Source organism: Neoarius graeffei, chromosome 1, assembly GCF_027579695.1.
Source record: "Neoarius graeffei isolate fNeoGra1 chromosome 1, fNeoGra1.pri, whole genome shotgun sequence".
Classification (NCBI taxonomy): Eukaryota; Metazoa; Chordata; class Actinopteri; order Siluriformes; family Ariidae; genus Neoarius; species Neoarius graeffei.
The window spans coordinates 103731213-103745618 of NC_083569.1; the positions used below are offsets into that span (position 1 = coordinate 103731213).

Sequence of the window (14406 nt, forward strand, 5' to 3'; positions counted from 1 at the left end):
TTCACCTTTTGTTAGAAACCTTGGAATATTGCTTGACCCTTCACTCAACTTTGATTCCCACATTAAATCCCTCACCAAGACTGCTTTCTTCCACCTCCAGAACATTACCCGCCTTCACCCCTTTCTTTCCACTATTGATGTTCAAATGTTGGTCCACTCCTTCATTATGTCCCGCCTAGATTATTGTAACTTCCTTCTCATTGGACTCCCTACTAAATCCCTTCAAAGATGACAATACATTCAGAATTAGACTCTCTACCCTGCCTGGGTGGCAGGCCCTTCATTGCCCTGGCCCCCAAGCTCTGGGATTCCCTTCCTCAACCCCTCCGTGACTGCTCTTCTCTTTCTTTCTTGAAATCTCCTCTAAAAACCTTTCTGTTTCATGAACATTTCTCCACCAGTGCATAAACTCACCACTCTTTAGCAACTCTTTTTTTTTTTTGTGCTGTTTTCTCTGACCTATGTAAAGCGACCTTGAGTTTGAGAAAGCTGTGATATAAATGCAACTTTATTATTATTATTATTATTATTATTATTATCTCATCTCATTATCTGGGCGGCACGGTGGTGTAGTGGTTAGCGCTGTCGCCTCACAGCAAGAAGGTCCTGGGTTCGAGCCCCGGGGCCGGCGAGGGCCTTTCTGTGTGGAGTTTGCATGTTCTCCCCGTGTCTGCGTGGGTTTCCTCCGGGTGCTCCGGTTTCCCCCACAGTCCAAAGACATGCAGGTTAGGTTAACTGGGGACTCTAAATTGACCGTAGGTGTGAATGAGAGTGTGAATGGTTGTCTGTGTCTATGTGTCAGCCCTGTGATGACCTGGCGACTTGTCCAGGGTGTACCCCGCCTTTCGCCCGTAGTCAGCTGGGATAGGCTCCAGCTTGCCTGCGACCCTGTAGAAGGATAAAGCCGCTAGAGATAATGAGATGAGATCTCATTATCTCTAGCGACTTTATGCTGTTCTACAGGGTCACAGGCAAGCTGGAGCCTATCCCAGCTGACTATGGGTGAGAGGCGGGATACACCCTGGAGAAGTTGCCAGGTCAATTATTAGGGCCCGAGCCCTATGGGCGAAGGCCCTATTGTTCTTGTAAGAGTTCACTATTATTATTCTTCTTCCGTCTTCCTCTTCTTCTTCTTCTTCTTCCGTCTTCTTCTTCTTCTTTATTTTTCTCCGCTGTTGGGCCATTTTCGGGGCGCTTGCCATGGGCGAAAACGCACGAAATTTGGCACCAGTTCCGAGAATTGCCACCGCTACTCAGAACCAGAAGCCCAAACTTGGCCGGGGCTCCGGGCCTCTATAGCGCCCCCTAAGTCGTTGTGATTTTGGCCTCCCGCATTAAGGTGCCTGGGTGCCATGTACTTTGTGGTAGTGGCATGCCATTTGGTACGCATATGTATCTCACTAAGCCGGACAAAAATGTAATGCCAATGCATTAGCCACGCCCAACAGGGAGTGAGGTAATTTCACTTTTGTGCGAAATGCATGGCCACGAACACGGCGCAACTCCTCCTAGACCGTTCATAGGAATGTCACCAAAATTGATACACATCATCTACAGACATGGCTGACAAAAGTTACTAAATACGTTTCACGTAGGATAAACCGTTCAGAAGTTATACGTCAATCAATTTTCGATGCAAAATTTTACATGCTTAAAAATTCATAACAAATCTTCTGATTGCTCAAAACTGCTCATACTTCACACGCAAATCACTCATTGGGCTTCTGACATGTTACCCAATTTCTGTGATATTTCGCCACTGGGGGCGCTATTTTTGGGCAAAAATTCCAATCTTTCCTCAACTTTGGTCAAACTTCACGGCCACCCTCTTACTACCTCCCATGTCATGTATACCACATTTTGGAAATTTTCGTCCATGGGGGGCGCTGTTTTTGGCCGACGCTATTGCTCCATAACGGGTTTTTGGTAAATAATTCCATAATGCTTTTCCTTCACACCACTACCTTGTGATAGTACGTTGCTGTTGTAGACACTTATTTTTCCAACTCATAATCGCTCATGTACAGCATAGCGCCACCTACTGACATGGGAAAAACCAAAAAATTTATTCTTCAAAAATCTATATCTCATCTTCTATTTACTCAATTGTCATCAAACTTCATACGCAGACTCTTCATAGCTCACCTGACATCTACACCAAATTTTGTGCACTTTCGCCCCTGGGGGTGCTGGTTATGGCAAAAATGATATTGCAGCTTCTGATCTGTCAAACTTGCCAAGCAAACTCTTTACAAGACCCTTATTGGGGCACTTGCCATGGTCGACAATGCACGAAATTTGGCTCCTTTTTCTTAGACTGCCACCGCTACTGAGAACCAGAAGCCCAGATCCAGGCGGGCCTCAGGGCCTCTATAGCGCCCCCTGACTCGTTGTGATTTTGGCCTCCCACATTAAGGTGCCTGGTTGCCATGTAGTTTGTAGTAGTGGCATGCCATTTGGTACGCTTATGTATCTCACTAAGCCGGACAAAAATGTAATGCCAATGCATTAGCCACGCCCAACAGGAAGTGAGGTAATTTCACTTTTGTGCGATATGCATGGCCACGAACACGGCGCTACTCCTCCTAGACCGTTCATAGGTATGTCACCAAAATTGATAGACATGCTCTACAGACATGGCTGACAAAAGTTTCTAAATACGTTTCACGTAGCATAAACCGTTCAGAAGTTATACGTCAATCAATTTTCACTGCAAAATTTTACATGCTTAAAAATTCATAACAAATCTTCTAATTGCTCAAACCTGCTCATACTTCACACGCTAATCACTCATTGGGCTTCTGACATGTTACCCAATTTCTGTGATATTTCGCCACTGGGGGCCCTATTTTTGGGCAAAAAATCCAATCTTTCCTCTAATTTGGTCAAACTTCACGGCCACCCTCTTACTACCTCCCATGTCATGTATACCACATTTTGGGAATTTTCGTCCATGGGGGGCGCTGTTTTTGGCCGACGCACTTGCTCCAACACGGGTTTTTGGTACATAATTCCATAATGCTTTCCCTTCACACCACTACCTTGTGGTAATGTCTCTTGCCGAAGAAGCTGTGGAAGGTATTTCGCGGGGACGCATGCCCCCGCCCCCCTTGGCCGCTGGCGCGAGGGCCCGTCGAGGCCGCTTGCGGCTTTAATTATTATTATTACTATTAGGTTCACCACCCACAGAGGTAGCAGTAGGGGATTGGTGCAGTGTGGATTGGGTGGCAGTCGAAGGCAGGGGCCTCGACGACCTGATCCCCGGACACAGCGGCTGGCTGTTGGGACATGGAGTGTCACTTCGCTGGGGGGGAAAGAGCCTGAGCTTGTGCGGGAGGTTGAGAGGTACTGGCTAGAGATAGTCGGGCTCACCTCCACGCACAGCTTGGGCTCTGGAACCCAGCTCCTCGAGAGGGGCTGGACATTCCACTTCTCTGGAGTCGCCCGTGGTGAGCGGCGGCGGGCTGGTGTGGGCTTGCTTATAGCTCCCCAGCTCAGCTGCCATGTGTTGGAGTTTACCCCAGTGAACGAGAGGGTCACCTCTCTGTGCCTTCGGATTGGGGAGAGGGCTCTTGCTGTTGTTTGTGCCTACGGGCCAAATAGCAGTATAGAGTATCCTGCCTTCTTGGAGTCCCTGGGAGAGGTACTGAGGGGTGCTCAGACTGGGGACTCCATTGTGCTACTGGGGGACTTCAATGCTCACGTGGGCGACAACAGTGACACCTGGAGGGGCGTGGTTGGGAGGAACGGCCTCCCTGATCTGAACCCGAGTGGTGTTTTGTTATTGGACTTCTGTGCTAGTCACAGTTTGTCCAAAACAAACACCATGTTCGAGCATAGGGGTGTCCATAAGTGCACGTGGCACCAGGACACCTTAGGTCGGAGGTCGATGATCGACTTTGTAGTCATTTCATCTGATCTCCGGCCCTATGTCTTGGACACTCGGGTGAAGAGAGGGGCTGAGCTGTCAACTGATCACCACCTGGTGGTGAGTTGGATCCGCTGGCGGAGGAGGAAGCTGGACAGACCTGGCAGGCCCAAACATATGGTGAGGGTCTGCTGGGAACGTCTGGCTGAGCACTCTGTTGGGGAGGTCTTTAACTCCCACCTTCGGGAGAGCTTTTCCCAGCTTCCGAGGGAGGCGAGGGACATTGAGTCTGAGTGGACCATGTTCTCTACCTCCATTGTGGACGCAGCTGTTCGGAGCTGTGGCCGCAAGGTCTCCGGTGCCTGTCATGGCGGCAATCCCCGAACCTGGTGGTGGACACCGGAAGTAAGGGATGCCGTCAAGCTGAAGGAGTCCTATCGGGCCATGTTGGCCTCTGGGACTCCTGAGGCAGCTGATGGGTATCGGCAGGCCAGGCGTGCTGCAGCTCGGGCAGTTGCGGAGGCAAAAATTCGGAACTGGGAGTTCGGGGAGGCCATGGAGAAGGACTATCGGTTGGCCTCGAAGAAATTCTGGCAAACCGTCCGGCGCCTCAGGAGGGGGAAGCAGTACTCTGCCAACACTGTGTACAGTGCGGGTGGGGAGCTGTTGACCTCGACTGGGGACATTGTCGGGCGGTGGAAGGAATACTTTGAGGATCTCCTCAATCCCACCGTCATGTCTTCCACTGAGGAGACTGAGGCTGATGACTCAGAGGTGGACTCGTCCATTACCCAAGCCGAAGTCACTGAGGTGGTTTGCAAGCTCCTCGGTGGCAAGGCAACGGGGGTGGATGAGATCCGCCCTGAGTATCTCAAGTCTCTGGATGTTGTGGGGCTGTCTTGGTTGACACGCCTCTGCAACATTGCGTGGCGGATGGGGACAGTGCCTCTGGAGTGGCAGACTGGGGTGGTGGTCCCTCTTTTTAAGAAAGGGGACCGGAGAGTGTGCTCCAATTATAGGGGATTTCACACTTCTCAGCCTCCCAGGGAAGGTTTACTCCAGGGTACTGGAGAGGAGAATTCGACCAATAGTCGAACCTCGGATCCAGGAGGAACAATGCGGTTTTCGTCCTGGTCGCGGAACACTGGACCAGCTCTATACCCTTCATAGGGTGCTCAAGGGTTCATGGGAGTTTGCCCAACCAGTCCACATGTGCTTTGTGGATCTGGAGAAGGCATTCGACCATGTCCCCCATAGTATTCTGTGGGGGGTGCTTCAGGAGTGTGGGGTTCGGGGCTCTTTGCTAAGGGCTGTCCGGTCCCTGTACGAACGGAGCAGGAGTCTGGTTTGCATTGCCGGCAGTAAGTCAGACCTGTTCCCAGTGCATGTTGGACTCCGTCAGGGCTGCCCTTTGTCACCGGTTCTGTTCATAATTTTTATGGACAGAATTTCTAGGCACAGCCAGGGGCCGCAAGGAATCCTGTTTGGGAACCACAGGATTTCATCTCTGCTTTTTGCGGATGATGATGTCCTGTTGGCTTCTTCAAACCAGGACCTTCAGCATGCACTGGGGCGGTTTGCAGTCGAGTGTGAAGCGGCTGGGATGAGAATCAGCACCTCCAAGTCCAAGGCCATGGTTCTCGACCGGAAAAGGGTGGCTTGCCCTCTCCAGGTTGGTGGAGAAGTCCTGCCTCAAGTGGAGGAGTTTAAGTATCTCGGGATCTTGTTCACGAGTGAGGGAAGGATGGAGCATGAGATCGACAGGCGGATCGGTGCAGCCTCCGCAGTGATGCGGTCGCTTTACCGGGCTGTCGTGGTGAAGAACGAGCTGAGCCAAAAGGCGAAGCTCTCAATTTACCGGTCGACCTACATTCCGACTCTCACCTATGGTCATGAGCTTTGGGTAATGACCGAAAGAACAAGATCGCGAATACAAGTGGCCAAAATGAGTTTCCTTTGCAGGGTGGCTGGGCGCTCCCTTAGAGATAGGGTGAGAAGCACAGTCACTTGGAAGGAGCTCGGAGTAGAGCCGTTGCTCCTCCACATCGAGAGGAATCAGCTGAGGTGGCTCGGGCATCTTTTTCGGATGCCTCCTGGACGCCTCCCTGGGGAGGTGTTCCAGGCATGTCCCCCCGGGAAGAGGCCCCGGGGAAGACCCAGGACACACTGGAGGGACTATGTCTCTCGGCTGGCCTGGGAACGCCTCGGTGTTCTTCCCGAGGAGCTGGCCGAGGTGTCTGGGGAAAGGGAAGTTTGGGCTTCCATGCTTAGACTGCTGCCTCCGCGACCCGGTCCCGGATAAGTGGAAGAAGACGAGACGAGATTATTATTAGGGACCAGACATCCTGCACACTCAAGGGAGGTAACGTGTCTCAAATAGCCTCTTCCTACAGGTGTAGTGTAGTGATCACCACAGAGCCACTGTGCAGAACTTCTGTGCAGCTGGTTACTTGCACATGGCCTCTCCTACATTACTGTGCCCATAGCAACACCTACTCATGGTGTCCCTGTTCTCGCAATGTTTGCTATGTTCTGGCATGACTGAGTGCCCAGCGGTATAACTGGGTTAGGCAGACTGGGCTCGTCAGCCTTGGATGGCAGCCAGTCTTGGAGAAGGAAAACTCTGACTCCAAACCCTCGAAGTGCCTAGGCATGCATGACAGTTTTGGCACATGAAGACCTTGGGTCCAAGGATGTGCCTTGAGCATCCTGCAGCCGCGTCCCACCACAGGTCATGGCCCTCTGCCTTGAGGGACATCTTCAGGAGGAGAAAAGGCTACAGGAGTAAACCCAGACAGAAAATCCGGAGTGGAGCCCCTAAGGCAGCTGGTGGTCAACACTGACTTCCCTCTGGCAGCTCCTACAGCCGACCTTGTGCCAAATGTATTGCTCTGCTTTCCTTTGGACCTCACCAGTGAGGCCGAGAGACGGATCCTGATGTTTGGGCAGCCCAGGTTCTCCATACATCCTGCCCAGGCTTGCACCCTGGAGAGGTCACTCCAGTGCTGCTGACCACAGTGACAGAACAACATGAGAGTCAGCAGTTATGAGTGATAAGCCCCACACCGACTGGTGTAGGAAGGGGCACTACAGGCTGACTCCAATGGTGGGAGAGATAAATGTCCCACTGGTCAGCTATCATCCACCTCAAGCTGGGCAGCCCCCAGCTAGTCAGGTGCTGACCCGCCACAGTCTTCCTGCTTCACTGGGTGCATGGAGCTAAGAGGCAGCTCGACAAGCAGACTGTAAAACACTGCACCAGGCAAACAACAAAAGAAAAACTACAAGGGGATGCCACACTCCCAAGCCCTATGGCTAGCAACATGGAATGTCAGGACCATGTGCCCTGGCCTTTCAGACGATCTGCTCCAGGTCTCTGACATCAGGAAGATGGCAATCATCGACCAAGAGCTGATGTCAACATAGCTGCACTGCAAGAGACGAGGCTGTCATCACAGGGTAGCCTCAGGGAGCAGAATTACACCTTCTTCTGGCAAGGAAAGGAGCCCAGGGAACCTCAACAACATGGCATTGAATTTGCAGTGTACAACAACTTGCTCTCTGCCACAGAACCTCCATCCGGTGGATCAAAGCGAATCCTCTCCCTCAGGCTATCAATCAACTCAGGGACGTCAACATACTGAGTGTATATGCCCCAACTCTCTGCTCCAGTACGGAGACCAAGGATCAGTTTCATGAAATCCTTGACGCAACCATAAGAGGTACTCCCACAGCTGAACACCTGTTCCTCCTGGGCAATTTCAATGCAAGAGTAGGAACTGACCATGAATCCTGGCTGATCTGTTTCAGGCACTGAGGTGTTGGCAAATTCAACGAGAATGGGCAGAGACTTCTGGAACCTTGCTCCTACCACAATCTCTGCATCACCAACATGTTCTTCACCACCAAGCCCCAACACAGAGTCTCCTGGCATCACCCCAGATCTAGGCACTGGCACCAGCTGGACCTTGCCATCAACAGATGGCCTGCACTGAACAACGTGCTTGTCACCCACAGCTATCACAGTACAGACTGTGATACTGACCACTCCTTGGTCATGAGTATTGTGCAAATCCAGCCCAAGAGGATCCATCGCTCCAACCAGAAAGGCCGCCAACACATCAACACTGCCAGAACCTTTGACCCTGACCTGCTTTGCCAACTCAGTCAGCCAGGCTCTCCAGGACTGCCCTACAGAAAATACTGAAAGGAGATGGGAACATATCCACAAAGCCATCTACACCTCAGCAATGGACACGTTTAGCAAGAAAGAAGAACCCTGATTGGTTTGAAGCCAGCTTGACCCAACTGGAACCTGTGATTAAGGCCAAAAGAACAGTTCTCATCCCTCATAAGAGGGACCCATTGGAAAAGACCCTAGCTGCCTGCCATAGAGCCAGAAGCGATGCCCAGCAGATTGCTCAACACTGCGCCAATGAGTACTGGCTGAACCTGTGTCAGAGTATTCAACTCTCTGCTGATGTCAGCAATATATAAGGCCTGTACAATGGCATGAAGAAGGTGTTTGGGCCTGCCATTTCCAAGACCGGGCCACTGAAATCTTCCACAGGAGACATCACAGACCACAGCAAGCAGATGGAAAGATGAGCAGAGCACTACCAGGAACTCTATGCCAGGGAAAACATTGTCACCATGACCGTCTTGGACAGCATCGAGGACCTTCCTGTGCTGGTGGAACTCAGCACCTCTCCTACCGAGACTGAAGTCATCAAGGCCATTGACTCACTCACCTGTGGCAAAGCTCCAAGAAAAGACCGCATCCCACCTGAAGTGTTACAGCAGGAGTCAAGGGAATTTAGCATTTTAACAGCCAGGGTCCTGTAATATTCCTCTAATATCACCTACACAGGTTTAGGTCTATATTAATGCTGTAATAACAGATGGGGTTCGGCGGAATTTATCTCTCTTACTGAAAAGCTGAGGCATCGCTACATTCACAACAACTTCACTGTATTACTTATTAGATCTGTATTAAACTACACTGAAAACTTCACTGGATATAAAATGAACACTGCAAACATGGGCATTTTTAATTTGTGTCTCGGTCCAGTTTTGACCGCCCACGCATCAACACCGCCAGAACCTTTGACCCTGACCTGCTTGGCTGCTTTGCCAACTCAGTCAGCCAGGCTCTCCAGGACTGCCCTACAGAAAATGCTGAAAAGAGATGGGAACATATCCACAAAGCCATCTACACCTCAGCAATGGACACTTTTAGCAAGAAAGAAGAGAAGAACCCTGACTGGTTTGAAGCCAGCTTGACCCAACTGGAACCTGCGATTAAGGCCAAAAGAACAGTTCTCATCTGTCCCACCCCTTTGCTGCATCTGAGGACGGCATCTTCATCCACACAAGGAGCGATGGCAGCATGTACAACCTGGCCTGACTACGTGCAAAGACCAAGACACGCCAAGCCCTGATCAGGGAGATGTTTGCTGATGATGATGCTCTGACTGCACAGATTGAAGCAGCCCTCCAGAGACTCATCAACTGCTTTGCAGCTGCCTACAATGCCTTTGGTCTGACCATCAGTCTGAAAAAGACCAACATCATGGGCCAAGATGTCAGCACTGCCCCGAACATCTGCAGAGGTGACTACACACTGGAGGTGGTCGAAGAATTCACTTACTTGGGCTCCACCATCTCCAGCAACCTCTCCCTCGATTCAGAGCTCAACAAGTGCATTGGCAAGGCAGCCACAGCAATGGTCCACTTGTCCAAGAGAATGTGGGAGAACACCAAGCTGACCACCAACACTAAGACGAAGGTATACCAGGCCTGCATGCTCAGCACATTGCTCTACAGCAGCAAGTCCTGGACAATCTATGCCTGCCAGGAAAGACGGCTCAACACCTTCCATCTCCGCTGCCTTAGAAGACTCCTGGGCATCACCTGGCAGGACCACATCTCCAACACAGCTGTCCTGCAGCAGGCAAACATACCAAGCATGTTTGCTTTGCTCTCCCAGCGCCGCCTGTGCTGGCTGGGCCATGTGAGCCATATGGAAGATGGCCGCATCCCCAAGGACCTGTTGTACGGTGAGCTGGCCAGCAGTACAAGACCCATGGGCAGGCCAACTCTGCGTTATAAGGACGTTTGCAAGCGGGACATGAAAGCCTACAACATCAACCCATCAACCTGGGAGAAGCTGGAAGCTGACTGCAATGGCTGGAGGATGACAGTCAAGCTCGGCATCCAACAGAGCGAACACAGGAGAGAGGAGCAGTGGACCCAGAGACGACAACAGAAGAAATAAAGAGTGGACTCACTGCCCTCTGAGGCCTTTACATGCAGCAACTGCAGCAAGACCTGCCACTCCAGAATTGGACTGTTCAGCCACAGCAGGCGCTGCGCCTCTACCACTGACTGACCCAAGGCGCAAAAGTCCATTGTCTCCCGAGACAGACGGATGCCATTATTATTATTATTACTACTATCACTTTAGAAATTGTCACACTTCTACTTAAGCCTCTATAATTTTCAGCTCATGATTTCAACCCTCTCTTATGCAAACAGGTTATATATGCTGTTAATGTAATGGTTAGGACTCTGGACTTTGAATCCAGCGATCTGAGTTCAAATCTCAGTGGGACCTCATCCTTTTGGCAGCATGATTCTGGGTTCAAGCCTAGCAGAAGCAGGGACCTTTCTGTGTGGAGTTAGCATGTTCTCCTGTGTCTGTGTGGATTTCCTCTGGGTGCTCTGGTTTCCCCCACAGTTCAAAGACATGCAGCTAGGTTAACCTGGGGTGACCTTGGGCTGAAGTGCCCTTGAGGAAGGCATCTAACACCCAACTGCTCCCTGAGTGCTACAGCATAGCTGCCCACTGCTCTGACTATGTGTGTGTGCTCATTGTTCACGTGTGTGTGCACATGTGTGTTCACTGCTTCAGGTGGGTTAAATGCAGAGAGGAATTTCACTGTGCTTAAGTGTACGTGTGATAAATAAAGCTGTTCTTCTTCTTGATTACTTGGTGGGGACTTCCAGGCAGGACCATATCATACCTACAGGTAGTATGATATACTTTATCAAGACTTCTGATCTTGAGTATTTCATTTGTTTTGACTATACTTTATTGGTGCCCTGACATCTGCAATTTTATAGCCTCCTCATGCTCATTTCAACTTCACCATGACTGGGTGTAGATATTTCAATAGTAGGTAGGTCATCTGGTGGTAGTAGATGTGGATAATTCTTAGGGTCTCTAGTTCAGGCTGTGGATCATAAGGATGTCCAGAAAAGTGTTTTGAGAAATGTTCTTCCAGTTTCCTTGGCTGAATCAGTGGCCTAGTCACACGTGACAGTGATGTGTGTTTCTTCATCAATCTGAACTCCTCTTTGGTATTGCATTGTTCACGCACAAGATTCAACTCATTTGCCTTAGATTCAAAATCGGTGTCTTTTTTTTTTATTTTGTGCGAAGCTTCCTGACCTCATAGGTTAATGTCTTCTTTTTTTTACTGGGTCTTTTTCATCATGGTACTGCACTAAGAGTGCTTGATAATCATTACTTGTCCATGGTTTTGCAATTTCATCCTTAATTTGCTTAGCAATTGTCTCTGTAGAAGCCTATTGTATGGCATTAGTTACTAACTCTTCAATTTCTTTAACCATTTATGCTGATAACTCAGTTGCTAGCAGATAATCAAGATCAGCACTTTATGCATCTTGAATGGAAGCATCATCTCTTAGGTGATGAAGATCTGGATGTACTGCACTGGAGACCCACTTTTTGTAAAATATTTTTCTGACCATTTTCTTTATCAGGAAGTGGGCATCCAAAACTACAATCTGGTGGTCTGAATCAAAAGGCGGGCTTTGCATAAGGTATGCTCTGCAATTCTTTGTAACACATTTGACATACCATTCTGCCATTATATAATCCAGTCTTCACTTATGCCCAATATTTGAATGGAAGGACCATTTGTGCTCATCTGATCTTGTTACGAACATTGTGCTCACACTATGTTCACAATCACCCCAACTCACTATTTAAGGACTTAAACTCTCACTGTTTATTGCGATGTATATGCACAGTTCCTTGCATTTGACTTTACCCAGCCTTTTGTTATTGCTCTGCTGATTCTGTTTTTTGACTTTGTTTGTACTTTGGACTGCATTGGAATGACATCCTGCCCTTTTTTTGGTGGACTCCCCCCCCCTTATAATTGTAAAGTGACCTTGAGTATGAGAAAGGTGCTGTATAAATGTAACTTACAACTACTACTACTATTACTACTACTACTACTACTACTACTAATAATAATAATAATAATAATAATAATAATAATAATAATAGCAGCTTCTGATATTCTGTTTGTGCCTTGCCTGACCTTTGCCTGTTTTTTTTTTTTTTTATACTGCCTTTTGTCTCATGATTTGGATCTGTTTACCAGTGCCCTCTTAAACATTGTTCTCTCTCTCTCTCACACACACACACACACACACACACACACACACACACACGTGGTTTCCCTATCACATTTTAACATCCACTTGCCCCTACACTGTAACACTGGCTATAGCTTATTACTTCTGATCACCATTTGTGCCTTAATTATCATACACACGACTGATTCTTATTTGTATATATTGTATCACCATTTATATTGAATTATTCCTTGGCTGCTATTGTTGCTATATCTGACCAGTATTAGTTGGCTAATTCCTGTCAGCTATTTCAATAAATGGTATCTTTGGAATATACTGTGTCCTGTTTATTGTTACAATATTCACTGAAGTGCCAACCTCTGCCAAGGAAAGTATTCTCATTGCCTTCACCCATTTGGTTGTATGAATGTTATAGATCGAGAGTAAATATATGACATTAGAGCTACAATACTCACTAAACTATAGCAACATCAAGTTATTCCACTGATTTTAATAGTTTAGCAATAAACTATTAGATACTTGAATCAATGATTAATGACTTTATGAGACTGATCCCTTTTTATATGAGACTGATTTGATTCATTTTAAGTTTAGCTATAAACTATTAGATACTTGAACAAATGTTTAATGCATTTATGAGACTGATTTGATAAGCCTATTGCACCTACACTGCTAGTAAGTGATAAAAGGAACTATGTAACTTTTTTGGTGGACAATCCACAAGATAAAATGTAGATAAAGGAATAAAAAGCATGAAAAGGAATATAACATTAAAGGATGTGTTCCCATATGAAAATAATCAACTCTCCCCGTCATTAATTATTATCCTCTGTACAGCATAGGTAATTCCTGACCTTGTCACAGTTACTTACCATTGGTGATGCCTAAGATTGTCATGTAGTAAACTCCATTGTTCAGGAACTTGGACTTGTAGTCTGGATATTTGTTGAGTTTGATCTCAGCTGTTTTCTCATTAATGCTCACCCAGTTGTCAACATCTTTTCCTTTTAGATACCTACAACAATAAAATAATGATAATGTTTAGCCCTGACAACAGTTTCAGCCTTGAGCCATAACTTTAAACAAAGATCCAGTATATTTTCTTAAAAGTCCCATGTTAATTACAGCAAGAGGACAATTGCACAATATCAAAACTTCTTCCGTGAGGTGAGTGTGAGGTGGCTGCAAGAATTAACACTACTTATGGTAAAATGAACAAACTAGGTTTATATGATTCAGCATAAAACAGAAAGAATAAGAGAAATACCTTGCCAAAAGCTATTTTAATAAATTATTTAATATGTAGACCACTCCAGGATGCAAAGTTTTCGAACTCTCTTCTCTCATCTTTTAAAATATTAATGAATTCTATTCTTCACCTTAGCCACAGTTTTAACCCTTTGGTGACTGACCCCTTGAAAATGGTTCCTCCAGGAACAATGACGTTTCAGTTGTCAAGACAACGGAAAAACTAAAATACAAAAACAGAAAAATACGTCACAATGCTCTTGTGCACAAAACAAAATGCTCTTGTATTTTAGTTTTTCTGTTGTCTTGACAACTGAAACGTCATCATTCCTGGAGGAACGATTTTCAAGGGGTCAGTGACCAAAGGGTTAAAAGTGAACTAAATCCATGGTGTACAGTTCAGGCCAATATTACCTTCTTGTATGAATGCTTTAATAAAGGTGGTCCAAAAACATGCTTGAAAGTGGACTGGCTATTCTAAATTGTGAATAAATGTGTGAATGTTTGTGTGCATACTGCCTTGCGATGCACTGCCATCCCATCCAAGGACAGGCTCTGGATCCAGTGCAACCGTGACTAGGATAAAGTGTTTTCTGAAGGTTTCGTCTTCTTCCACTTATCTGGGGCCGGTTAGCGGAGGCAGCAGTCTGAGCATGGAAGCCCAAACTTCCCTCTCCCCAGACACCTCGGCCAGCTCCTCGGGAAGAACACCGAGGCGTTCCCAGGCCAGCCGAGAGACATAGTCCCTCCAGCATGTCCTGGGTCTTCCCCGGGGCCTCCTCCCGGGGGGACATGCCTGGAACACCTCCCTAGGGAGGCATCCAGGAGGCATCCAAAAGAGATGCCCGAGCCACCTCAGCTGATTCCTCTCGATGTGG

At 47.8% G+C, this 14406-nt stretch overlaps 1 protein-coding gene across 2 annotated transcripts in view; it reads right to left on the bottom strand.

Annotated features, from left to right (window-relative positions):
- The window catches only part of LOC132880299 (desmoglein-2-like protein), a 352687-nt gene that overhangs the window by 293693 nt on the left and 44588 nt on the right, over positions 1–14406 (bottom strand). For both annotated transcript variants that reach the window (XM_060913787.1, XM_060913783.1), the window contains exon 9: positions 13153–13295. In XM_060913787.1, coding sequence (XP_060769770.1) covers positions 13153–13295 — 143 coding nt within the window. The remainder of the gene's footprint in view (positions 1–13152; positions 13296–14406) is intronic.